The following is a 25,174-nucleotide window of genomic DNA, read 5'->3' on the forward strand; positions in this document are numbered from 1 at the left end:
TCCCTGGGGAACTCCACTACAAATATTCTTCCAGCCCGAAAAACATCTATTAAACACTACTCTTTGTTTCCTGTCACTCAGCCAATTTGTATCCATGTTGCTACCATCCCTTTTATTACATGAGCTACAAGTTTGCTCACAAGTCTGTTGTGTGGCGCTGTAGCAAAATGCCTTTTGAAAGTCCATGTACACCACATTAACAGCATTGCCCTCATCAACCCTGTCTGTTACCACCTCAAACAATTCCAGCAAGTTAGTTAAACATGATTTTCCCTTATGAAATCCATGCTGGCTTTCCTTAATTTGTCCATGTGACTGTTGATTTTGTCCCGAATAATCTTTTCTAGAAGTTTCCCCACCACCGAAGTTAAACTGACTGGCCTGTAGTTGATGGGCTTATCTTTACACCATTTTTTGAACAAGGGTGTAACATTTGCAATGCTCCAGTCCTCTGGCACCACCCCTAGTCTAAGGAAGATTGAAAATTATGGCCAGTGCCTCTACGCCTTCCACCCTCACTTCCCTCAGTATCCTTGGATGCATCTCATCCGGCCTTGGTGCTTTATCCATTTTAAGTTCAGACAAGCCTATCTAATACTTCCTCTTTATCAATTTTAAACTCCTCTAGTGCCTGACTTGCCTCCTCTTTCAACATTGCCTGGGTTACATCTTCTTCCTTGGTAAAGACAGATGCCAAGTATTCATTTAATACCTCAGCTATGCCCTCTGCTTCCATGTGTAAATCCCCTTTCTGGTCTCTAATCGGCCCCACTCCTCCTTTTACCACCCTTTTACTATTTATATCCTATAGAAACTTTGGGATTTCCTTTTATGCTCGCTGTCAGTCTCTTCTCATGCTCTCTCTTTGCTTCTCTTATTTGCTTTTTCACTTTCCCTGTGGATCTTCTATATTTAGCCTGATTCTCAATAGTATTTTCTACCTGGCATCTGTCATAAGCACAGTTTTTCTTCTTTATCATAATCTCTACCTCTTTTATCATCCAGGGAGCTTTGGATTTGTTTGCTCTATTTTTTCCCTTCAAGGAAACATACCTTGACTGTGCCTGAGCCATCTCTTCTTTGAAGGTAGCTCATTGTTCATCTACTGGTTTTCCTGCCAGCTTTTGACTCTAATTTATTCGCCCCAGCTCCATTCTTGCCCCATTGAAGTTGGCCTTCTCCCAGTTAATTATTCTTACCCTGGATTGCTTTGTCCTTTTCCATAGTCAGCCTAAACCTTATGATACAATGATCACTATCCCCTAAATGCTCTCCTACTGATACTTGATCCACTTGGCCCACTTCATTCCCAAGAACCAAGTCCAGCAGTGCCTCCTTTCTCATTGGACTAGCAACATTCTGTTGTAGAAAATTTTCCTGAACACACTCTAGGAACTCTTGCCCTTCACACTACTGTTATCCCAGTCTATGTTTAGATAATTGAAGTCCCCCATTAAAACTACCCTATAATTTTTGCACCTCTCTGTAATTTCCTTGCAAATTTGTTCCTCCATGTCCTTCCCACTAGCTAATGACCTATAGACAACATCGAGCAATGTAACTGCACCTTTTTTGTTCCTTAGCTCTAGCCAAATTGATTCTGTCTTTGACCCCTCTGGATTATCCTTTTGTCTCCAGCACTGCAATGCTTTCCTTAATCAATACTGTCACCCCTCCCCCTTTTTTCCCTTTTTCTATCTTTCCTAAACACCTTGTATCCAGAAATATTTAACACCTAGTCCTGCCCTTCTTTAAGCCAGGTCTCTGTTATAGCCACAACATCATACTTCCACGTGGCAATCTGCACCTGTTCCTCACCAGTCTTATTAACCACACTCCGTGCATTCACATACATGCACATTAACCTTGATTCAGACTTCATTACTTTCTCCCTTACTCTGACCCACTTAATAACGTACTATTCCCTACTTTTGTGCCATCTATCTCCCCCAGTATTCTGTGCACCTTGGTATTTCTCTCGGATACTTGATCCTAGTTCCCACGCTCCAGACAGGTTACCAGTTTTGCTTCCCTCCAATTTGCGCTCCCTCTCAGGTTCCCATCCCCGTGACAATGTAGTTTAAACCCTCCCCAAAAGCACTAGCAAATCTCCCTGAGAGGATATTCGTCCCAGTCCTGATGAGATGCAACCTGTCCATCTTGTACAGGTCCCACCTGCCCCAGAACTGGTCCCAATGTCTTAGAAATCTGATGCCCTCCCTCCTACACCAGTTCTCCAGCCATGTGTTCAATTGCTCAATTCTCTTATTCCTATGCTTGCTTGCACGTGGGACTGGGAGTAATCCTGAGATTACTGCTTTTGAGGTCCTGCTTTTTAATCTCCTTCCTCGCTCCCTAAAATCTGCTTTCAGGACCTCGTCCCCCTTCTTACCTATGTCGTTGGTACCAATGTGGACCATGACCTCTGGCTGTTCACCCTCCCCCAGAAGAATGTCCTGCAGCCTCTCCGTGACATCCTTGACCCTGGCACCAGGGAGGCAACACACCATCCTGGAGTCATGTTTAGTGCCGCAGAAATGTTCCTCTAACTAATGAATCCCCTATCACTACTGCTCTTCCACAATTCTTCCTCCCCTCCTGTGCAGCTGAGCCACCTGTGGTGCCACAAACGTGGCTCTGACTGCACTCCTCTGAGGAACCATCACCCTCACCAGTATCCAAAATGGAAAACCGATGAGCGAGTGAGATCATATCAGGGGACTCCTCCTCTACCTGCCTGGTTCTCTTCGACTGCCTGGTGGTCATCCATTCCCTATCTGCCCGCATGCTCCTAATCTGTGGTATGGCCACCTCCTTAAATGTGCTACTCATGCTATTTTCTTGTAGCTTAGTTCAACAGCTGACTTTTATTTCATTATTCCTCCAGTTCATTTCATATTTCATCCTCTGAGTGTGACAGAAGACTGTGCCAAATTAACTCCGACTTCATATGTAGGAGGGGTTGATGAACAATTCCAGAAATAGCTTTATAATGCAAAAGCTGATCAAAAAATCTAACACATTTTTTAATGATTATTTTATATAATTTTATGTTCGGGATAAAAGACTGTCTGAGTTAGTGTTCTTACCGTGATCGCTTTGAAAAGCTGATTGTTCTGTGTCAACACGGCACTGAAACTATGAGGAGGTGGAGGATGGGGAGAGTCCAGTACAATTCTTCATCAACTCCCATTTAACCATTCCCTCTCGAATAAAAACTGGGATTTAAAATCAAATTGTATTTACATCAGCAACCTTCGATTTGTGCACGACTTCAGCTCAACTTTCTCCAAACACACTGAAGTGTGACCCCATCTCTTTTGTTAAACTTTCAATTGAAACAATTTGTATCGTAAGACTTTTCTACAGAATACACTCACATAATTCCAGGTTAGAGGGGCCCCACAGCAAGCAAGGAGGTTTTAATTTATTATTACCTCTTTCTTAAATAAATAAAACCATATTGCAAAGATTATTTTAGAAATGAATCTCAAAAAATTAAAACGTCGAACAATGATGTGTTCTAAAATATTGTAATTATTTAGTTTTTGTGATTACTAAAAATACAAACCTTGATTTTTTTTTTTTCTTCAGCCTTCATGTTAGCTGACTATCAATTTGTACATTAATTCCCCCGAAACGAGATTGTTAAACAGGCAGCTAAACTTGTGAAAGTGCGCCCCAGCAGGCTCGGTGCCTGCTGCGACCAGTGCTAAATAAATCAGTGTTAGATCCAGTGCTAGTTGTAGGAAATCAGCTCAAGTTGTAGAAACACAGGTCCCTGCTGCTTGACAAAACAGCCATGCTGGACTATCATTGGTGGCTCCTCCGAAGCCCACTAAGATGCAGCACCCAGCTTCCGGTTTACAGCACGACTGCAAACACCAGAAGGTGCAGTGCCATTCCAACTCTCAATAGCTGTGAATGTCTCAGCATTGGCTGCTATTGAGACCACAAATTCCAGGCCCTTGATCTGGAACTGGGGAATGAGATGAGGAAGGGGATTGGTCAGCGGGCAACAATAGCAGCTGGAGATTTCAACTTCTCAGACATTAACTGAGACAATAAGGGCCTCTATTAACCCCACCGCGATATACAGGCAAAGGTATGGGGAGTATTGTTCGAGAGTTAAATATGGGGAACGTGACCCCAGCACTTTGTGCACGCCCCCTTTTTCACAGCAGTAGACATCACGGTGTCCTGTTGTAGAGAGGCAAACTAGTGGTTAAACAAAATTAGGGCTTGTGAGATTGGGGTAATATATTAGCATGGATAGAGGATTGGTAAACAGGAAGCAGCGAGTAACATTGTCAAGTTGGCAGGCTGTAACTATTTGAATGCCACAAGGATCTGTGCTGGGGCCTCAGTTCTTTACAATCTCTCTTCATGACTTCGGTGAGGGGACTGAGTGTAATGTATCGAAGTTTATCGATAATTCAAAACTAGGTGGGAATGTAAGCTGTGAGGAGGACGCAAAGAGATGTAAACAGATTTCAGTGGGCAACAAGGTGACAGATGGAGGGGAAATGTGAAATTATCCATTTTGATGGGTAGAAGGAAAAGAAAATGTTTTTTAAAAAATCAGAGACTAATATAAATATTAATATTCAAAGGGGTTTGGTTGTCCTTGTACAAGAATCACAAAGTTAGCATGCAGGGTTGGAGTACAAGAATAAGCAAGTCTTGCTATAACTGTACAGGCTTTGGTGAGATCATGCCTGGAAAACCATGTTCAATTTTTGTCACCATATTTTTAAGGACAATATACTAGAGGAAGTGTAACTGGACTGGTTCCTGGGATGGGGAGATTGTCCGATGAGGAGACATTGAGTAGATTAGACCTAATGTCCCTGGAGTTTAGAAAAATGAGAGATGAGCTCATTGAAACATATAAAATTCTTGAGAGGGGAGTCACTGAGAGGTTGTTTCCTCTTGCTGGAGTTTGTAATGCGGGGGCACAGTCTCAGGTTAAGAGGGCAGCCATTTAGGACAGAGATGAGGTGAAATTTCTTCACTCAGAGGGTTGTGAATCTTTGGAATTCTCTACCTCAGAGGGTTGTGGACGCTCAGTTGATGAATATATTCAAGGCAGATATTGATGGATTTTTGGACACTAAGGGAATCGAGGGAGATGGGAATCAGGAGGGAAAGTGTTGAATTCAGTGGAATTCAGCCATGATCTTTTGGAATGGTGGAGCAGGCTCACTGGGCCTTATGGCCTAGTCCACTCCTATTTCTCCTGGCCTTGTATTCACACATTTAAACCTGACTCTCACAGTGCAATATGGAGCCTGATTTAAAATTTACTGCTGCTGTGCAGGTTTCTCTGGATTCTCGGCAGTGAAAGGGAGGTGGGAACTGCTGGCTGTCTGAGGTGAGTGGCTCTTTCAGCATTCTTCGTCAGCCAGGAGGAGTGAGATTGTCTCCCCACCCCGGCATCCGTCCCCTCAACAAAGCCTTCGACTTCCCACCTCCCCGTGCTCTTCCCCCCCACCCCTGTCACCCCCTCCAGTCCTGATTATGACCTATCTCCTGCCTCCTCCCCAGTTGCAGCCTTGGTGCCGGGGCCCATCATCGAGGGTCCTGGGCCGTGGCCTCCCGTCACTGGTTTTCCCTCCCTGTCAATTTGACTGGCTGCCGAGTGGAAAACAGAACTAAAAATGTTCATGAGGTTCTGTCAAGTTCGGCAGGACCTCCGTGTCCCCAGCTTTTCCAGATTCCTTTCAGTTTTCAGCCGCCTCCTGTCCCCATAAATATCGGGGCCTCTATTTATTTATTTAGAGATACAGCACTGAAACAGGCCCTTCGGCCTACCGAGTCTGTGCCAACCATCAACCACCCATTTATGCTAATCCTACATTAATCCCATTACCCTCTCACATCCCCACCTTCCCTCAATTCCCCTATACTAGGGGCAATTTATAATGGCCAATTTACCTATCACCCTGCAAGTCTTTGGCTGTGGGAGGAAACTGGAGCACCCGGCGAAAACCCACGCGGTCACAGGGAGAACTTGCAAACTCCGCACAGGCTGTACCCAGAATCAAACCCGGGTCGCTGGGGCTGTGAGGCTGTGGTGCTAACCACTGTGCTACTAGTAAGACAGGGAAGGGCCTTCTGGAGTTAATAGAAGACTGCTTCATGACTCTCTGTGTGCAAGATCCAACAAGAGGAGAAAATAAAAGCTGGAAATGCTGAGCAGGTCTGGCAGTATCTGTGCAGAAAGAAATAGAGTTAATGTTTCAGCTCGATGACCTTTCATTGGAAAGCCATTGCACCATGGATACTGCCTGACTTGCTGAGTATTTCCAGCATTTTCAGTTTTGATTTCAGATTTCCAGCATCCACATCATTTTGCTTTTGTAAGTGGGGAAAATATCTTGGATTTAATCATAAGCAACAGGGACGATCAAACCTCCAACACCAGGATGTAGCAAATAGTACAGAGTTCAGCTTGATGGAGTATTGCTTCGACAGAGTACTTAACTTGGGGAATTTGAGACACTCACCAGTGGTGGCGGCAAACCTGGGTGGAGGCTGAGTGCAGCGACCAAGGAATAAAAATCGGGAAGAGAGCCGTCAGTGAAATCTCCAGCAACAAAAGCAACATCTGCGCAATAGCTATAGTGATGTCCCAACCAGGGAAGGAGCTGATTGGAGAGTAGCTGTTAAGTGTTTCTAGTTAATAGTCTGGAAAGTAAAGGCATGGTAGGGCATCTCAGCCCCGTGGAATGCGCATCTGTGCCAGGTGGGAAATCCTGGATGCTTCTCGTGGCCTGGACAACCACATGTGCAGTAGCTGTCTCCAGCTCTGGGTTTCGGAGCTTGAGCGACAGCTGGAATCACTACGGGGAATCCGTGAGGCTGAGAGCTTTGTTGATAGCACTTTTCCGAATGTGGTCACCCTGCAGGTTAAAAATGTGACGGCAGAGAGGGAATGGGTGACTGCCAGGAGGACCAAGGAGGTAGGGAGGGATCCCCTGAGTGCATCTCACTCTCCAACCGGTGTTGAGTTCTGATTACTGATGAGAGTGATGGTTCCCCTGGGGGGTGCAGGCAGAGTCCACGGCACCATGGGTGGCTCAGCTGTACATGGGGGAGCAGAAGGGAGATCAGGAATTCAATAGTTAAGAGAACAGACAGAGACTTCTGTGGCTGCCGACGTGACCAAGATGGTATGTTGCCGCCCTGGTGCTAGAATCGAGGATCTCATTGAGCAGCTACAGGACATTCTGAGGGGGAGGATGAACAGCTCGAGGTCGTGCTACATATCGGCACCAATAACAAAGACAGAAAAAGGGATGAGGTCCTGCAGGCAGACTTTAGGGAGCTAGGATCGAAAAGCAGGATCTCAAAGTCTCTGGATTACTCCTGGTGCCATGTTCTAGTGAGTACAGAAGCAGAAAGATAGAGCTGAGGAATACGTGGCTGGAGAGATGGTGGAGGAGGGAGGGCTTTAGATTCCTGAGTGCTAGAATCGAGGATCTCATTAAGCAGCGACAGGACATTCTGAGGGGGAGGGTGAAGAACGAGAGGTCGTGCTACTTATCGGCACCAATGACAAAGACAGAAAAAGGGATGAGGTCCTGCAGGCAGAGGATTTCCACACCTCGGCCTGGATTTTATCCAGGCGACGGGGGTCTCAACCATCGGAAAAAGCACCGGCGAGAGCCCCGCGTTGCCTCCTCTGGGGAAGGTCTGCTGGGTTAAGTGCCAATTAGGCACTTAAGTGGACAGCGGTGGGCCTTCCCCAGGATCAAGACCCTTGGTGGCGGAAGTCCCGCCCGCTGACAGCTGCCAACCAATCTGAGGCCGGCACCTCTTTCACTGAGGAGGCCGAGGTGCAGCTCCCAGGCCAAAGGTAGGTCAGGATGGGAGCGGTTCGCGGGGTGGTCGGGGCGGATGTATGGGAGTCAGCAGCAGGCGCAGGAGGGTGGCTGTCAGGCCCCTCCCCATGTCCTGATGCCGGGTCCCTCTTTCAGGCAGAGTCCCTTTTAACAAGGGAACCACCAACAGCAACCCCCCACACCCCTCCCCCCTCCCCCCAGAGCCATTAAGCAACCTGCACAGTTTTTCTTGCTGTGCTTCCCGTGTGGTGACAGGCCTGCCAGCCTCTGCAGCGGCGGTGGGATGAGGCTCTTAATTGGGCGTCAATTGGTGGCAGGACGGGAAGGCCGTTCAGAGGCCTTCCTGCTCCAGACTTCATTTGGGTGGAGGCGGGAAGGTGGTGGGGCTCTCCCTCTCCACAACCAGCCCACCCGATAATATGCTGTCCCCGCCCCCAAACTGCAGGGGAGAAAATAAATTCAATAAATTCTCCCACCTCTTTTCCCCCCCCCCCCCCCCCCCCCATTAGTAGAGATTGATGCTAGAATTGGTCAACAACTCTATTTTCTTTGTATCATCTGACTACCAGGCTGGTAGAAGGTGAACAAGATGAACCTTGACCTTTTCGTATCCAACAGTGCCTATGAAATTATTCACAGGTTGACCATTCTTTTGTAAGTTTTTCACAATCTGCCTGAAAATGCAAGTTTTAAATCCAGTGGGTATTTGTTTTAGTGTGGTTTACTTTGCACATCTAAATGTGTGGGGCCACAACGTTGAAGACAGGAAGACCAGTTGGGTCAGTTATTAACAATTGTGCAAATAATGAAGTTAGAGCTTTTTGCAAGCACTTTATGGTTGGCTGTGTTTGAAAGTGAGGGGCGGGGGCACGTGGAAACATTTCATTCTCTTTTCCAAGTTGGGAATTATTCTCGCCAGGGAAAGCAATGGGTTAGCAGCGTCTAGTCCATCCGGAACACGGCTCTCAGAATCCGATCTCTGCTCCTGTTGGGGTTTTTGATTCCCCTGCAAATTGGGTTGTTGACTTACCCCTCTGGGTATCCAACAGCCACAACTTCTGTTAACATGTAGACTATTCTATACCTTGAGAGCTACAATTTCTGGAGTGATTTGCTGCTGTCTCCATTGTACCTCTGCAAGGAAACCTTGGAATGTGACTCACTTCAATTTCCAGATCAGAGCAAGCCAGATTTCTGGTTTGGAACGCTCAGGTGCAGTGGTTTAGATGCTTTATGTGGTCAACATGATTGGGAGAGACTTTAAGGCATCATAGGAGCAGGGGTAGGCCATTCAGCCTGTCGAGCCTGCTCCACCATTCAATTAGATAATGTTTATCATCTACTTCGCCACTTTTGCATGCTTTCCCCATATCCCTTGATGTCATTAGTAACATCATACAAAAGTCCCCAAGCAGAGGGTCATCGAGATGCAACTTCAACATCTAGGATTAGCCTCTGGTCTGGCACTGATTGAATTGGGTGCTTGTTGGTTGAATCAAGGCATTAATCTGCCTTCCTACCAGTGCCGGAATGCATTTAAGAGGCACAATGGCAAGGATGAGGTTTTGACTGAGGAACAGCCTATTGGCTACAACACACTAGAGAGACTATAGTCTTTCCAACTGAGCTGCTGGAACTCATCAAGTTATGGCAACAGTCCAGAATGTAGCTTCAGCCCTGCCAACTGAAAGTGTCTCACTCTCATTATGGCAACGCTGATTTTTTTAAAAATTCACTCATGGGATGTGGGCATCGCTGGCTAAGCCAGCATTTGCGGCCTATCTATAATTGTCCTTGGAAAAGGTGGTGGTGAGCTGCCTTCTTGAACTACGGCAGTCCATGTGCTGTTAGGAAGGGAGTTCCAGGAATTTTACCCAGTGACAGTGAAGGGAACAGTGAAATAGAACATAGAACATTACAGCGCAGTACAGGCCCTTCAGCCCTCGATGTTGCGCCGACCTGTGAAACCATCTGACCTACACTATTCCATTTTCATCCATATGTCTATCCAATGACCACTTAAATGCCCTTAAAGTTGGCGAGTCTACTACTGTTGCAGGCAGGGCGTTCCACGCCCCTACTACTCTCTGTGTAAAGAAACTACCTCTGACATCTGTCCTATATCTATCACCCCTCAACTTAAAGCTATGTCCCCTCGTGTTTGCCATCACCATCCGAGGAAAAAGACTCTCACTATCCACCCTGTCCAACCCTCTGATTATCTTATATGTCTCTATTAAGTCACCTCTTCTCCTCCTTCTCTCTAACGAAAACAACCTCAAGTCTCCCAGCCTTTCCTCGTAAGACCTTCCCTCCATACCAGGCAACATCCTAGTAAATCTCCTCTGCACCTTTTCCAAAGCTTCCACATCCTTCCTATAATGCGGTGACCAGAACTGCACGCAATACTCCAGGTGCGGTCTCACCAGAGTTCTGTACAGCTGCAGCATGACCTTGTGGCTCCTAAACTCGATCCCCCTACTAATAAAAGCTAACACACCATATGCCTTCTTAACAGCCCTATTAACCTTGGTGGCAACTTTCAGGGATTTATGTACCTGGACACTAAGATCTCTCTGCTCATCTACACTACCAAGAATCTTCCCATTAGCCCAGTATTCTGCAATCCTGTTACTCCTTCCGAAGTGAATCACCTCACACTTTTCCGCATTAAACTCCATTTGCCATCTCTCAGCCCAGCTCTGCAGCCTATCTATGTCCCTCTGTAACCTACAACATCCTTCGGCACTATCCACAACTCCACCGACCTTCGTGTCATCCGCAAATTTACTAACCCACCCTTCTACACCCTCATCCAGGTCATTTATAAAAATGACAAACAGCAGTGGCCCCAAAACAGATCCTTGCGGTACACCACTAGAAACTATACTCCAGGATGAACATTTACCATCAACCACCACCCTCTGTCTTCTTTCAGCTAGCCAATTTCTGATCCAAAGCACTAATTCACCTTCAATCCCATACTTCTGTATTTTCTGCAATAGCCTTACGTGGGGAACTTTATCAAACGCCTTACTGAAATCCATATAGACCACATCCACGGCTTTACCCTCATCCACCTGTTTGGTCACCTTCTCAAAAAACTGTATAAGGTTTGTGAGGCACGACCTACCCTTCACAAAACCGTGCTGACTATCTCTAATGAACTTATTCTTTTCAAGATGATTATAAATCCTATCTCTTATAACCTTTTCCAACATTGTACCCACAACCGAAGTAAGGCTCACAGGTCTATAATTACCAGGGCTGTCTCTACTCCCCTTCTTGAACAAGGGGACAACGTTTGCTATCCTCCAGTCTTCCGGCACTATTGCTGTCGACAATGACGACATAAAAATCAAGGACAAAGGCTCTGCAATCTCCTCCCTGGCTTCCCAGAGAATCCTAGAATAAATCCCATCTGGCCCAGGGGACTTATCTATTTTCACACTTTCCAAAATTGCTAACACCTCCTCCTTGTGAACCTCAATCCCATCTAGCCTAGTAGTCTGTATCTCAGTATTCTCCTCGACAACATTTTCTTTCTCTACTGTAAATACTGACGAAAAATATTCATTTAACGCTTCCCCTATCTCCTCCGATTCCACACACAACTTCCCACTACTATCCTTGATTGGCCCTAACCTATCTCTAGTCATTCTTTTATTCCTGATATACCTATAGTTCCAAGTCAGGATGGTTTGTGGCTTGGAGGGGAACTTGCAGGTGGTGGTCATACCATGCATCTCCTGCCCTTGTCCTTCTAGTTGGTAGAGGTCGCAGGTTTGGAAGGTGCTGTTTAAGGAGCCTTGATGTGTTGCTGCAGTGCATCTTGTAGATGGTACACACTGCTGCCACTGTGCGTCGGTGGTGGAGGGAGTGAATGTTTGTAGATGGGGTGCCAATCAAGCGGGCTGCTTTGTCCTGGATGGTGTCGAGCTTCTTGAGTGTTGTTGGAGCTGCACCCATCCAGGCAAGTGGAGAGTATTCCATCACACTCCTGACTTGTGCCTTGTAGATGGTGAACAGGCTTTGGGGAGTCGGGAGGTGAGTTACTCGCTGCGGGATTCCTCGTCTCTGACCTGCTCTTGTAGCCATGATATTTATATGGCTACTCCAGTTCAGTTTCTGATAAATGCCAAGATTAGACGCAGGCAAAATTCTGTCAACTATATTAAATCTTAAGCTTGCGAAATATCTGCACCACAGTAACTTAATAAGAAACAACCAGGATGGAGTTCGAATAGTAAAGTCCTGCCTGACAAAGCTCATTAATAGCCTTGAGCACATTGCAGGAGAAATGGAACTGGCATGGCTGTACAGGATATAATGCTAATAAAATGTCCCTTCCCATGGAGATGCAGGAAGATAAAGTGCATCACTTCTGCCTTTACCACTCAGTTACAATTCTTATGAAATTATTCACTGGTTGTCAGTTTTTTGCACTTTGCTCTGGAGTGCAGTCAGTTTTAGATCCACTGTCTTTTAGGTATGGTTTACTTTGCAAAACTAGTGCACGTGTTCTGAGCTGTTATTGGGACTGAGCAATTGTACGTGAGTCTAAGGCAGGTAGGGGTCACAATCCGAACCAGTGAAAAGACCCAATCGGTAATAACCAATCCTTGATCGTCAAGTTAATTGTTTTTATATTACCGATTACAAACACACCTGCCCACAATCGGACATGTATAGGGTTGACGCAATATGAAGGAGGTAGAATTTTGTATCACATTCTAGTAAAATCTTGGAGGCCCAAACTGAGCTTTTGCACAAGACCTCCGCAGGGTAGTCACTGCTGCTGCTCTCCTTTACTTCTGAATTCTCCCTGGAATCCAGATTGCGAGGGAGAGCAGCATCATTCCACAGCAGGTTAAATGTCGAAGCTGTCTGTCTGAAAGTGTGAAGGAGGCTCTCGTTTTCAATTTGTTGGAGAATCCCTCCAGAGTTCAAGGAAATAGAAGTCGATCCATTGTCGGACATAAATACTGGCCACCCATGGGCTTTCCAGTCACAGGATAGAGTCATTTAAAGAATGGGGGGAAGCAGGGACACGTCAGAGGAGACTGTTCTGTTGCTATGGTGCAACTCACTGTGGCCCCCATCTAATTTCAGGGAGAATCAGAGGTTCCAGAAGGGCTGAAGAGTCAATGGAGGTCATTATCCACCATGTTTTCAGAGGTGTACAATGTCGCCTGTCGGACCGATGCCCTGTCTGTTAGGCTTTACTAGACTCACAAGAAATCGGAGCAGGAGTAGACCGTATGGTCCATCGAGCCTGCTCCGCCGTTCAATACGATCATGGCTGATCTTGGGATTCAACTCCACTTTCCTGCCCGCTCGTCATATCCCTTGAAAATGGGTTCCCTTGGACTTGGAGTGAAATTCCCTGAATAGTCTGGAACTCCCACAGCAGTCCTAGAGTTTGGAGGGTGGGTGGAAGACTCATCCAGTCCCACCAACCAAACTTGGGCCGCTTCTAAATTGCCCACTCTGTGCCCCCACCACAATGGGTGATAAGCGCATTCTGTACCCTCCCCAGGGGGTGATCTGCCTAATCTGTGCCTTCACCAGCCCCCCTGGAATTCTGAGCCCAAGGTGTTCCACACCAGAACTTGTGCAAGCTGCTTTCGGATGGAGTAATGAATGAGACACCTCGAGACCAGGAAGAGTCGAGGTTGCTTTTCCTCCTGTTTGTAGTCTCCGAAGCACGCCGAGGGGGTCTCTGGCCCATTGTGATTTCCAGACCTTCAGTGTCTTCATCTGGAGGGCGATGCCCAAAATGGTGACTAGAACTGCAGGCCACCAGAGCAGTTTGTTTAGGTGACTGGCCACCATTGGTTTGAAGGACACGACACATCGGATTGGGGGATTCCCATAGGAACCTCAGTTCAATCAGGTGAATTCATGTCGGGTGCTGTTGTCCGGTGAGATATCGGACCCAGGTTTTACACCCTGGTGGTTTTACTGAAGAGGATGGGCTCCCTGTGTTACCATCTCTGGGTGATTAGTGGATCCTGAGCATCTTCAGAGCCCTTGGGGAAAACTGTACAGATCCTGGTGCCCGCACTGCAACATCTGGGCATTGTCCCATGTAGGATCTGTCTTGAGACTAAACAAAGCATATTTGGCATCATGACTTTTTGCGCTGGATGTTGGTTTCCAGTCATTGTTCTGTGCAAACTAGCAGCAAAAGAAGTCCCATCCCTGCACACCGAGTTCCTCCTGACCCAACAGCTTTGGAATTTTGGCTCATTGTTTAAACAAGAAGAAAAAGAGTTTTATCTTTTACGCTAATTTCTTGTGCCCTTGTTGTATGCTTCATATTGCAGTTGTTTTGATTGCAGTTTGATCCATCCATACGCAACCGATGTTGTGCAGGTGTTTATTGACAAAAGGCAGACCAGCAGAGCACCCCTCCCCTCCCCTGCTCTGACTCCCACTCCCACTGCATCCTGTGGGCCCCATGCTAGACAGAAAAACCAAGCCATCCCCAGCCTCCAGTCTCATGCCCTCTGAGATCTGTAGACTCCACACTAGTCCTTCCAAGTGCACTCCAATTGTTGGTAACCAGGACTGTGCTGCTGTGTACAGTTGGCAGGCACTCTCGTGGGAAGGATATTGGTCATATAGACATCATTTAGTTATTTCCTGAAGCTTAATCACTTTGAGCATTCTTCAGAATCCCAGCGTGGCATGGAGCAAGTAATTAACTACAGTATTCCTCTCCTCCAATACTCAGTAAGCACTATCTTAATGTATACTGAAAATGTTAATGTTTGAATTGTCCTATTTTCACTTTTGCCTGAACATAGCTGATCAATTGAACCAGTACAATGCAATACTATATAGAGCTTCTGCAATGTAGAAAAAGAAAGACTTGCATTTATATAGCGCCTTACCCCAACCTCATGGAATCCCGAAGCACTTGACAGCCAATTGAGTACTTTTGAAGTGTCGCCACTGTTGTAATATCGGAAACCGGGCAGTCAATTTGTGCACTGCAAGATCCCACAAACAGCAATGAGTTAATGACCAGATAATCTGTTTTAGGCATTGGTTGAGTAATTAAATATTGGCCAGGATACCGGGGAGAACTCCCCTGCTCTTCTTTGAAATAGTGCTGTGGAATCTTTTATGTCCGCCTGAGAGGGCAGGACAGAACCTCGGTTTAATATTTGATCCGGAAGACAGCACCTCCAACGGTGCCGTACTCCCTCGGTACTGCACTGCAGTGTCAGCCTGGGTTCTGTGCTCAAGTGCCTGGAATGGGACTCGAGCCCACATCCTTCTGCCTCGGGTTAGAGAGCCACACATTGGGACAGGTCAATGTGCATTGATTTGAAATTGATTCTGGAGGGTTTTGTGTAAAGTGGATCTAATTCTAGTTAAATGATCAACCTGTTTTACTGTCCTATAACCAAGAATGAAAATCCTTTCCGCCCTGTTTTAAAATTGCCAATCTCAGCCACCTTCACCCCCCCCCCCCACCCCATACACACACACAAACATAATCCAACCAATCATGAGGCAGTCCTGATATTTAACACCTGATTGAACATGTCAGTGTGTGAATGAATGTGATGTTGGGATTTACTCCAGCTCCTGTCTTTAAATGAACTCTCGTCATGCAGACTGCTGTTTCAGAATCCATCACTGCTCACAGCCTTCACTCCACACTCGGTGCTTTCTGATACACCCTCATTGAGCGTTTTCCTTTTTGATACTTATTACTTTCTGATTTGATTTAGATTACGGCTGCTTGCATCGATACAACAACAACTTGTATTTATCCAGCACCTTTAATGTAATAAAACCTTCCAAGGTGCTTCACAGGAGCATTATAAAACAAAATATGACACCGAGCCACAATAGGAGACATTAGGTCAGATGACCAAAAGCTTGGTCAAAGAGGCAGGTTTTCAGGAGTGTCTTAAAGGAGGCAAGTGAGGTGGAGAGGGGTAGGGTGGGAATTCCAGAGCTTGGGGCCGAGGCAACAAAAGGCATGGCCGCCAATGGCGGAGTGATTAAAATCAGGGGTGTACAAGAGGCCAGAATTAGAGGAGGGCAGATATCGCCGAGGGTGGTGGGGCTGGAGGAGATTAGAGAGATAGGGAGGGGTGAGACGATGGAGGGATTTGAAAACAAGGATGAGAATTTTAAAATTAAGATGTTGCTTGACCGGGAGCCAGTGTAGGTAGGTGAGCACAGGGGTGATAGGGGAATGGGACTTGGTGTGAGTTAAGACACAGGCAGTAGACATCAAGTTTATAGACAGTAGAATGTGGGAGATCAGCCAGGAGTATATTGGAATAGTCAAGTCTAGCAATAATGAAGGTATGAATAAGGGGTTCAGCAGCAGATGAGCTGAGACAGGGGTGAAGTTGGGCAATGTTACGGATGTAGAAATAGGCGGTCTTAGTGACGGCACAAATATGAGGTTGAAAGTTTATCTCTGGGTCAAATGTGACACCAAGGTTGTGAACAGACCAGCTTAATCTTACACTGTTGCCAGGGAGAGGGATGGAGTTGGTAGATAGGGAACAAGCGGTGAGACTCCTGGCTGTGCACAGAGTCTGATTGTCTCTTTCGGATGCATCAATATCATCATTGTTCATTTCATCTGACAGTAGTTTTTTGTTTTATTAAGGGCATCGTGTCAGTAATTGACCAGCCTGCTGACTGATATTCAAGTGGGAATTTAGTGCCCAGTCCTACAGTCTCATTTATTCATCACCCCGATTCCTCTGGCCCTCAGAGCACTGAATCCTTGTTTTACTATTCCCTCCACGGTCTTGCTCAGCTCTGCCTCCTGGCTCTCACACCCCCTGCATGGCCTCCTGATCGCCAAGCAAATTCCTTGTTAGAAATCCCTTCCTGTCCCCCAGCCCCGGGACACAGAAATCAGCTCAACTGCCACAGGAATTTTGGTGGGGGAGTCCCATGGGCTCAAACACCCAGCCCTTATAAATCTACTGGCTAGTGTTACGGGGCAAGGTGGGGGCTGGGAGGCTGTTCATGGCAAGTGGGATGGTAAAGTTGGGACTGCCAGCAGCTCTCAGGTTCCCCTCCAAGTCGCACACTATCCTGATGTGGAAATATATTGTCCATTTCTTCATCGCCGCTGGGTCAAAATCCTGGAACTCCCTCCCTAACAGCATTGTCTGTGTACCTACACCACATGGATTGCAGCAGTTCAAGAAGGTGGCTCAATGTTAAGTTTATGCCGGGTTGCTGGATAAAGTATGTATATCTGATTATCTCAGAGCAATGCAGATAGCACACTTGTATTAAATCACCAACTGGTTTATTTACAGCACTTTAAAATATATTAGTTCTTATACGATCTCAGTACAATGTCTCCTCAGAGCAGTGTGTTTTCTTTTGCTGTAGTACCTTCTAGTTTCAGTTTTAACTGTTAAGCTCCACAATCAAACACTGAACACAGATAAGTGGACAGATGAATACAATCAAACTCCGATCAATCAAACACTACACTCACCACAACCTTCTCAAGGGCAATTAAGGATGGGCAACAAATACTGGCCTTGCCCGAAATCTCTTCCTGCATGTGAACTCCCCAATCCACATTCACAGCCACTCCTTTGACCTTGCCATCTCGAGTGGTCTTGCCAGTCCCATCAGATAGGGCCACCTCTGATCACGTCCTTGTATCACTCTCCACCCACATCCCTCTCCCACTCACCAACTCTACCTCATTCTGTATCCATCCTCGGAAAGAACTACCCCCCTATTCACTTACAACTACAATTTCAAAATCTCACCTATCTAGCCTTTGGTCCTCTGTTCATCCGAAAGCACGGTGTTGATTTTCACACATATGCTGACTATATTCAGCTCTACCTCACCCCCACTTCTCTCGACGACTCCACTGTTGCTAAATTATCAGACTGCTTATCCGACATCCAGCACTGGATGAGCAGAAATGTTCTCAAGTATATTGGGAAGACCGAAGCCATTGTTTTCAGTCCCCGCTCCAAACTCCATTCCCTAGCTACTGATTCCATTCCCCCTCCCTGGTAACGGTCTGAGATTAAACCAGACTGTTTGCCACCTTGGTGTGAATTTGACCCTGAGATGACCTTGTGACTTCATTCATGTGGCGCAGTGGTTAGCACTGCAGCCTCACAGCTCCAGCGATCCGGGTTCAATTCTGGGTATTGCCTGTGTGGAGTTTGCAAGTTCTCCCTGTGTCTGCGTGGGTTTTCTCCGGGTGCTCTGGTTTCCTCCCACAAGCCAAAAGACTTGCAGGTTGGTATGTAAATTGGCCATTATAAATTGCCCCGCGTATAGGTAGGTGGTAGGGAAACAGGGACAGGTGGGGATGTGGTAGGAATATGGGATTAGTGTAGGATTAGTATATATGGGTGGTTGATGGTCGGCACAGACTCGGTGGGCCGAAGGGCCTGTTTCAGTGCTGTATCTATAAACTAAACTAAACTAAGACAGCCTATTTCCATGTCCTGTAGTATCGCCCAACTTCGCCCCTGTCTCAGCCCATGTGCTGCTGAAACCCTCATTCATGTCTTTGTTATCTCTAGACTTGACTATTCCACCACACTCCTGGCTAATCGCCCACATTCTATCTCCATAAACTTGAGGTCATCCAAAACTCTGCTGCCCATGTCTTAACACGCTCCAAGTCCCGTTCCCCTATCACCCCTATGCTCGCTGACCTACATTGGCTCCTGGTCAAGCAGCGCTTGGATTTTAAAATTCCCATTCTTGCTTTCAGATCTCTCCGTAGCCTCGCCCCTCCCTACTTCTGTGATCTCTTTCAGCCCCACAACCCTCGGAGATATTCGCACTCGTCTAATTCTGGCCTCTTGAGCATCCCCAATTTTAATCGCTTCACCGTTTGCGGCCTTGCCTTCAGTCGTTTAGGCCCTAAGCTCGGAATTTGCTCCCTAAACCTCTCCACCTTGCTTTCTTCTTTTAAGATACTCCTTAAAATCTACTCTTTGACCAAGCTTTTGTCATCTGATCTAATATCTCCTTATGTAGCTCAGTGTTGTATATTGTTTCATAATGCTCCTGTGAAGTGCCTTGGGATCTTTAATTGCATTAAAGGCAGCATATAAATGTACATTGTTGTTGTCAGCGATGAGTTTTTTTTAAAGAATTTGTATTTATATAATGAAGAAACTCTCTGTGTTTGCTTACCCAGGTGTGGTGAGGGGCTGGTTTTTATTTCCTTGGCACCATGGTGGCCCTGTCACTGAAGATCTGTGTCCGCCAGTGCAATGTTGTCAAGACGATGCAATTCGAACCTTCCACGGTGGTTTACGATGCATGCCGCATAATCCGAGAGCGTGTGCCGGAGGCTCAGACCGGGCAAGGTGTGTCTCGAGCATTTCATTTCTCTTGCAGCAGGAATGATATTGTCGTCACCAATTCTTGCTTCACCTAATTTTAATAGAGGAACTCCGTAGCATGACATGGCAGCTTGGGAGTGGGCCAGCGCATGAGTGGATGTGTTTACTTCCTCGTTGCTATAGCAACAACTTGCATTATATAGCACCTTTTAACATTGTAAAATAGCCCCCCAGGTGAAGCTCCTGAGGACACTGAGCCACATGCGATATTAGGACAAGGTAGAGGTATTTTTTTAAGGAGCGTCTTGAAGGAGGAGAGAGAGGCGCTGAGAGGTTTAGGGAGGGAATTCCAGAACTTAGGATCGAGGCTACTGATTAAAATTGGGAACGCTCAAGAGGCCTGAATTGGAGCATCACAGGTATCTCGGGGGCTTGTGGGGCTGGCGGAGATTACAGAGATAGGGAGGGGAGAGGCCATGCAGGGATTGGAAGATACGGATGAGAATTTTAAAATCAAGGCGTTGCTGGGCTGGGAGCCAATGTAGATTAGCGAGCAGATAAATAGAACCATAGAAAAATTACAGCACAGAAGGAGGCTATTCAGCCCGTTGTGTCCGTGCCAGCCGAAAAAACAAGCCGCCCAATCTAATTCCCCCCTCCGGCACTTGGTCCATTGCCTTGCAGGTTACAGCACTTCCGGTGCATGTCCAGGTACCTCTTAAAAGAATTTAGGATTTCTGCCTCCACCACCATTCCTAGCAGTGAATTCCAGACATGCACCACCCTCTGGGTGATAAGTTTCCCCTCATGTCCCTCTTATTCTTCTACCAATAACCTTAAATCTGTGCCCCCAGTAATTGACCTCTCCACTAGGGGAAACAGGTCCTTCCTGCCTATTCTATCTAGGCCCCTCGTAATTTTGTACACCTCAACTAAGTCACCCCTCAGCCTCCTCTGTTCTAAGGAAAACAACCCTAGCCTATCCAATCTTTCTTCATAGCTGCAACTTTCATGCCCTGGCAACATTCTTGTAAATCTCCTCTGTACTCTCTCCAGAGCAATTATGTCCTTCCTGTAATGTGGTGACCAGAACTGTACGCAATACTCTAGATGTGGCCTAACCAGCGTTTTATACAGTTCCAGCATCACATCCCTGCTTTTATATTCTATACCTCGGCCAATAAAGCAAAGCATTCCATATGCAACCTTCACTCTATCGACCTGTCCTGCCACCTTCAGGGACCTGTGGACATGCACTCCAAGGTTTCTCACTTCTTCTACCCCTCTCAATATCCTCCTGTTTATTGTGTATTCCCTTGCTTTATTTGCCCTCCCAAAGTGCATTACGTCACACTTTTCCAGATTGAATTCCATTTGCCACTTTTCCGCCCGCTCAACCAAACCATTGATATCATTCTGGACTCTACACCATCAATTACACGGCCAATTTTGTGTCATCACCAAATTTCCCAATCATGCCTCCCATATTTAAGTCCAAATAATTAATATATACCACAAACAGCAAGGGATCCAACACTGAGCCCTGTGGAACGCCACTGGAAACAGCTTTTCATTTGCAAAAACATCCGTCGATAACTACCCTTTGTTTCCTGTCACTGAGCCAATTATGGACCCAACCTACCACATTCCCCTGTATCCCATGGACTTTAATTTTACTGATCAGTCTGCCATGCGGGACCTTGTCAAATGCCTTACTAAAATCCATGTAGGCCACACCTACTGCACTACCCTCATCAATCCTCCTTGTTACTTTCTCAGAGAATTCAATTAAGTTAGTAAGACATGACCTTCCCTTAACAAATCCACGCTGACTATTCCTGATCATTCCGTGCCTTTCCAAGTGGCAGTTTATCCTGTCCCTCAGAATTGATTCTAACAATTTACCCACCACCGAGGTCAGACTGACCGGCCTATAATTATTAGGCCTATCCCTCGCACCCTTTTTAAACAATGGTACAACGTTTGCAGACCTCCAATCCTCTGGCACCTCGCCTGTATCTAGTGAGGATTTGAAGATGATCCTCAGAGCATCCGCTATTTCCTTCCTGGCTTCCTTTCACAACCTGGGATGCAATCCATCCAGTCCTGGCGATTTATCCACTTTCAAGGATGTCAGACCCTCTTGTACTTCCTCTCTCATTATGCTAATCGTATCTAATATTTCACACTCCTCTTTTACGACAATGTCTGCATCATCCCTCTCCTTTGTGAAGACAGGGGCAAAGTACTCATTAAGAACCCTGCCCACATCTTCTGCATCCACATGTAAGTTCCCTTGTACATCTCTGATAGGCCCTACCCTTTCCTCAGTTATCGTCTTGCTCTTAATGTACTGATAAAACATTTTTGGGTTTTCCTTGATTTTACCTGCCAATAATTTTTCATGTCCTCTCTTTGCTTTCCTAATTTCCTTTTTTACTTCACCCCTGCACTTTCTATACTCCTCTAGGCTTTCTAAAGTATTAAGATATTTGTGATCATCATAAGCTTTCTTTTATGCTTCAGCTTACCCTGTAAGCCTTTCGATAACCAGGGGGCTCTAGATTTGGCAGTGCCACCCTTAATCTTTGTGGGGACATGTGTACACTGTGCCTTATGAATCACGCTTTTGAATGCCCCCCCACTGATTTTCTTTCAAGTAACTGTATCCAGTCCACTTTCGCCAGATCACCTCTGTTTCGTAAAATTTGCCTTCCCCCAATTTACAACTTTAACTAAAAGCAAAATACTGCGGATGCTGGAAATCTGAAACAAAAACAAGAAATGCTGGATTCACTCAGCAGGTCTGGCAGCATCTGTGGAAAGAGAAGCAGAGTTAACGTTTCGGGTCAGTGACCCTTCTTCGGAACTGACAAATATTAGAAAAGTCACAGATTATAAACAAGTGAGGTGGGGGTTGGGCAAGAGATAACAAAGGAGAAGGTGCAGATTGGACCAGGCCACATAGCTGACCAAAAGGTCACGGAGCAAAGGCAAACAATATGTTAATGGTGTGTTGAAAGACAAAGCATTAGTACAGATTAGGTGTGAATATACTGAATATTGAACAGCAGCAAGTGCAAACCTGAAGAAAAACAACCTGAAAAAAACAGTGGGTAAGCAAACTGAACAAACTAAGATGATATGAAATAAATGCAAAAAAAGATTGTAAAAAATGTGAAAAGGAATGTAAAAAAAAAGGAAGAAAAAATAACTAAAAATGAAAGTAAAGTGGGGGGCTGTCATGCTCTGAAATTATTGAACTCCATGTTCAGTCCGGCAGGCTGTAGTGTGCCGAATCGGTAGATGAGATGCTGTTCCTCGAGCTTGCGTTGATGTTCACTCGAACACTGCAGCAATCCCAGGACAGAGATGTGAGCATGAGAGCAGGGGGGAGTGTTGAAATGGCAAGCAACCGGAAGCTCAGGGTCCTGCTTGCGGACAGAGCGGAGATGTTCCGCAAAGCGGTCACCCAGTCTGCGCTTGGTCTCCCCAATGTAGAGGAGACCACACTGTGAGCAGCGAATACAGTATACTACATTGAAAGAAGTACAAGTAAATCGCTGCTTCACCTGAAAGGAGTGTTTGGGGCCTGGGATAGTGAGGAGAGAGGAGGTAAATGGGCAGGTATTACACCTCCTGCGATTGCAAGGGAAGGTGCCCTGGGACGGGGACGAGGTGGTGGGGGCAATGGAGGAGTGGACCAGGGTGTCGCGGAGGGAACGATCCCTTCGGAATGCTGACGGGAAGGGAGGGGAAGATGCGACTGGTAGTGGCATCACGCTGGAGGTGGCGAAAATGGCGGAGGATGATCCTTTGGATATGGAGGCTGGTGGGATGAAAAGTGAGGACAAGGGGAACCCTGTCACGGTTCTGGGAGGGAGGGGAAGGGGTGAGGGTAGAGGTGCGGGGAATGGGTCGGACACGGTTGAGGGCCCTGTCAACCACAGTGGGGGGAAATCCTCGGTTGAGGAAAAAGGAGGTCATATCAGAAGCACCGTCATGGAAGGTAGCATCATCAGAGCAGATGCGTCGGAGACGGAGAAACTGGGAGAATGGAATGGAGTCCTTACAGGAGGTAGGGTGTGAAGAAGTGTAGTCGAGGTAGCTGTGGGAGTCAGTGGGCTTATAATGGATATTGGTAGACAACCTATCCCCAGAGATGGAGACAGAGAAGTCGAGGAAGGGAAGGGAAGTGTCAGAGATGGACCATGTAAAGGAGAGAGAAGGGTGGAAATTGGAAGCAAAGTTGATAAAGTTTTCTAGTTCGGGGCGGGAGCAGGAAACTGCACCGATACAGTCATCAATGTACCGGAAAAAGAGTTGGGGGAGGGGGCCTGAGTAGGACTGGAACAAAGAATGCTCGACATATCCCACAAAAAGACAGGCATAACTAGGACCCATGCGGGTACCCATAGCGACACCTTTTATTTGAAGGAAATGCATGGAGTTGAAGGAGAAGTTGTTCAATGTGAGAACAAGTTCAGCCAGGCGGAGGAGGGTGTTGGTGGATGGGGACTGGTTGGGCCTCTGTTCCAGGAAGAAGCGGAGAGCCCTCAAACCATCCTGGTGGGGGATGGAGGTGCAGAGCGATTGGACGTCCATAGTGAAGAGGAGGCGGTTGGGACCAGGAAACTGGAAATTGTCAAAATGACGTAGGGCGTCAGAAGAGTCACGGATGTAGGTGGGAAGAGACTGGACCAGCGGAGAAAAGATAGAGTCTAGATAGGAAGAAATAAGTTCAGTTGGGCAGGAGCAGGCTGACACAATGGGTCTGCCGGGACAGTCCCGTTTGTGGATTTTGGGAAGGAGGTAGAAGCGGGCTGTCCGGGGTTGCGGGACTATGAGGTTGGAAGCTGTAGAGGGAAGATCTCCAGAGGAGATGAGGTCAGTGACAGTCCTTTGGACGGTGGCTTGATGTTCGGTGGTGGGGTCATGGTCCAGAGGGAGGTAGGAAGAGGTGTCTGTGAGTTGGCGTTGAGCTTCTGCAAGCAAGGACTCCATTCCATTCTCCCAGTTTCTCCATCTCCGACGCATCTGCTCTGATGATGCTACCTTCCATGACGGTGCTTCTGATATGACCTCCTTTTTCCTCAACCGAGGATTTCCCCCCACTGTGGTTGACAGGGCCCTCAACCGTGTCCGACCCATTCCCCGCACCTCTACCCTCACCCCTTCCCCTCCTTCCCAGAACCGTGACAGGGTTCCCCTTGTCCTCACTTTTCATCCCACCAGCCTCTATATCCAAAGGATCATCCTCCGCCATTTTCGCCACCTCCAGCGTGATGCCACTAACAGTCGCATCTTCCCCTCCCTTCCCCTGTCAGCATTCCGAAGGGATCGTTCCCTCCGCGACACCCTGGTCCACTCCTCCATTACCCCCACCACCTCGTCCCCGTCCCAGGGCACCTTCCCTTGCAATCGCAGGAGGTGTAATACCTGCCCACTATCTCCTATCTCCTCACTATCCCAGGCCCCAAACACTCCTTTCAGGTGAAGCAGCGATTTACTTGTACTTCTTTCAATGTAGTATACTGTATTCGCTGCTCACAGTGTGGTCTCCTCTACATTGGGGAGACCAAGCGCAGTTTGGGTGACCGCTTTGCGGAACATCTCCGCTCAGTCCGCAAGCAGGACCCTGAGCTTCCGGTTGCTTGCCATTTCAACACTCCCCCCTGCTCTCATGCTCACATCTCTGTCCTGGGATTGCTGCAGTGTTCCAGTGAACATCAATGCAAGCTCGAGGAACAGCATCTCATCTACCGATTAGGCACACTACAGCCTGCCGGACTGAACATTGAGTTCAATAATTTCAGAGCATGACAGCCCCCCACTTTACTTTCATTTTTAGTTATTTTTTCTTCCTTTTTTTTTACATTCCTTTTTACATTTTTTACAATCTTTTTTTGCATTTATTTCATTTCATCTTAGTTTGTTCAGTTTGCTTACCCACTGTTTTTTTCAGGTTGTTTTTCTTCAGGTTTGCACTTGCTG

At 46.7% G+C, this 25,174-nt stretch overlaps 1 protein-coding gene across 6 annotated transcripts in view; it reads left to right on the forward strand.

Moving 5' to 3' along the window:
- Positions 1 to 25,174, forward strand: part of tln2b (talin 2b) — a 293,811-nt gene that overhangs the window by 100,790 nt on the left and 167,847 nt on the right. For all 6 annotated transcript variants that reach the window (XM_068015241.1, XM_068015242.1, XM_068015244.1 and 3 more), the window contains one exon: positions 19,033 to 19,204. In XM_068015241.1, coding sequence (XP_067871342.1) covers positions 19,069 to 19,204 — 136 coding nt within the window. In that variant the 5' untranslated portion in view covers positions 19,033 to 19,068. The remainder of the gene's footprint in view (positions 1 to 19,032; positions 19,205 to 25,174) is intronic.

The sequence above is a fragment of the Heterodontus francisci genome, chromosome 35 (assembly GCF_036365525.1).
Source record: "Heterodontus francisci isolate sHetFra1 chromosome 35, sHetFra1.hap1, whole genome shotgun sequence".
Lineage (NCBI taxonomy): Eukaryota > Metazoa > Chordata > Chondrichthyes > Heterodontiformes > Heterodontidae > Heterodontus > Heterodontus francisci.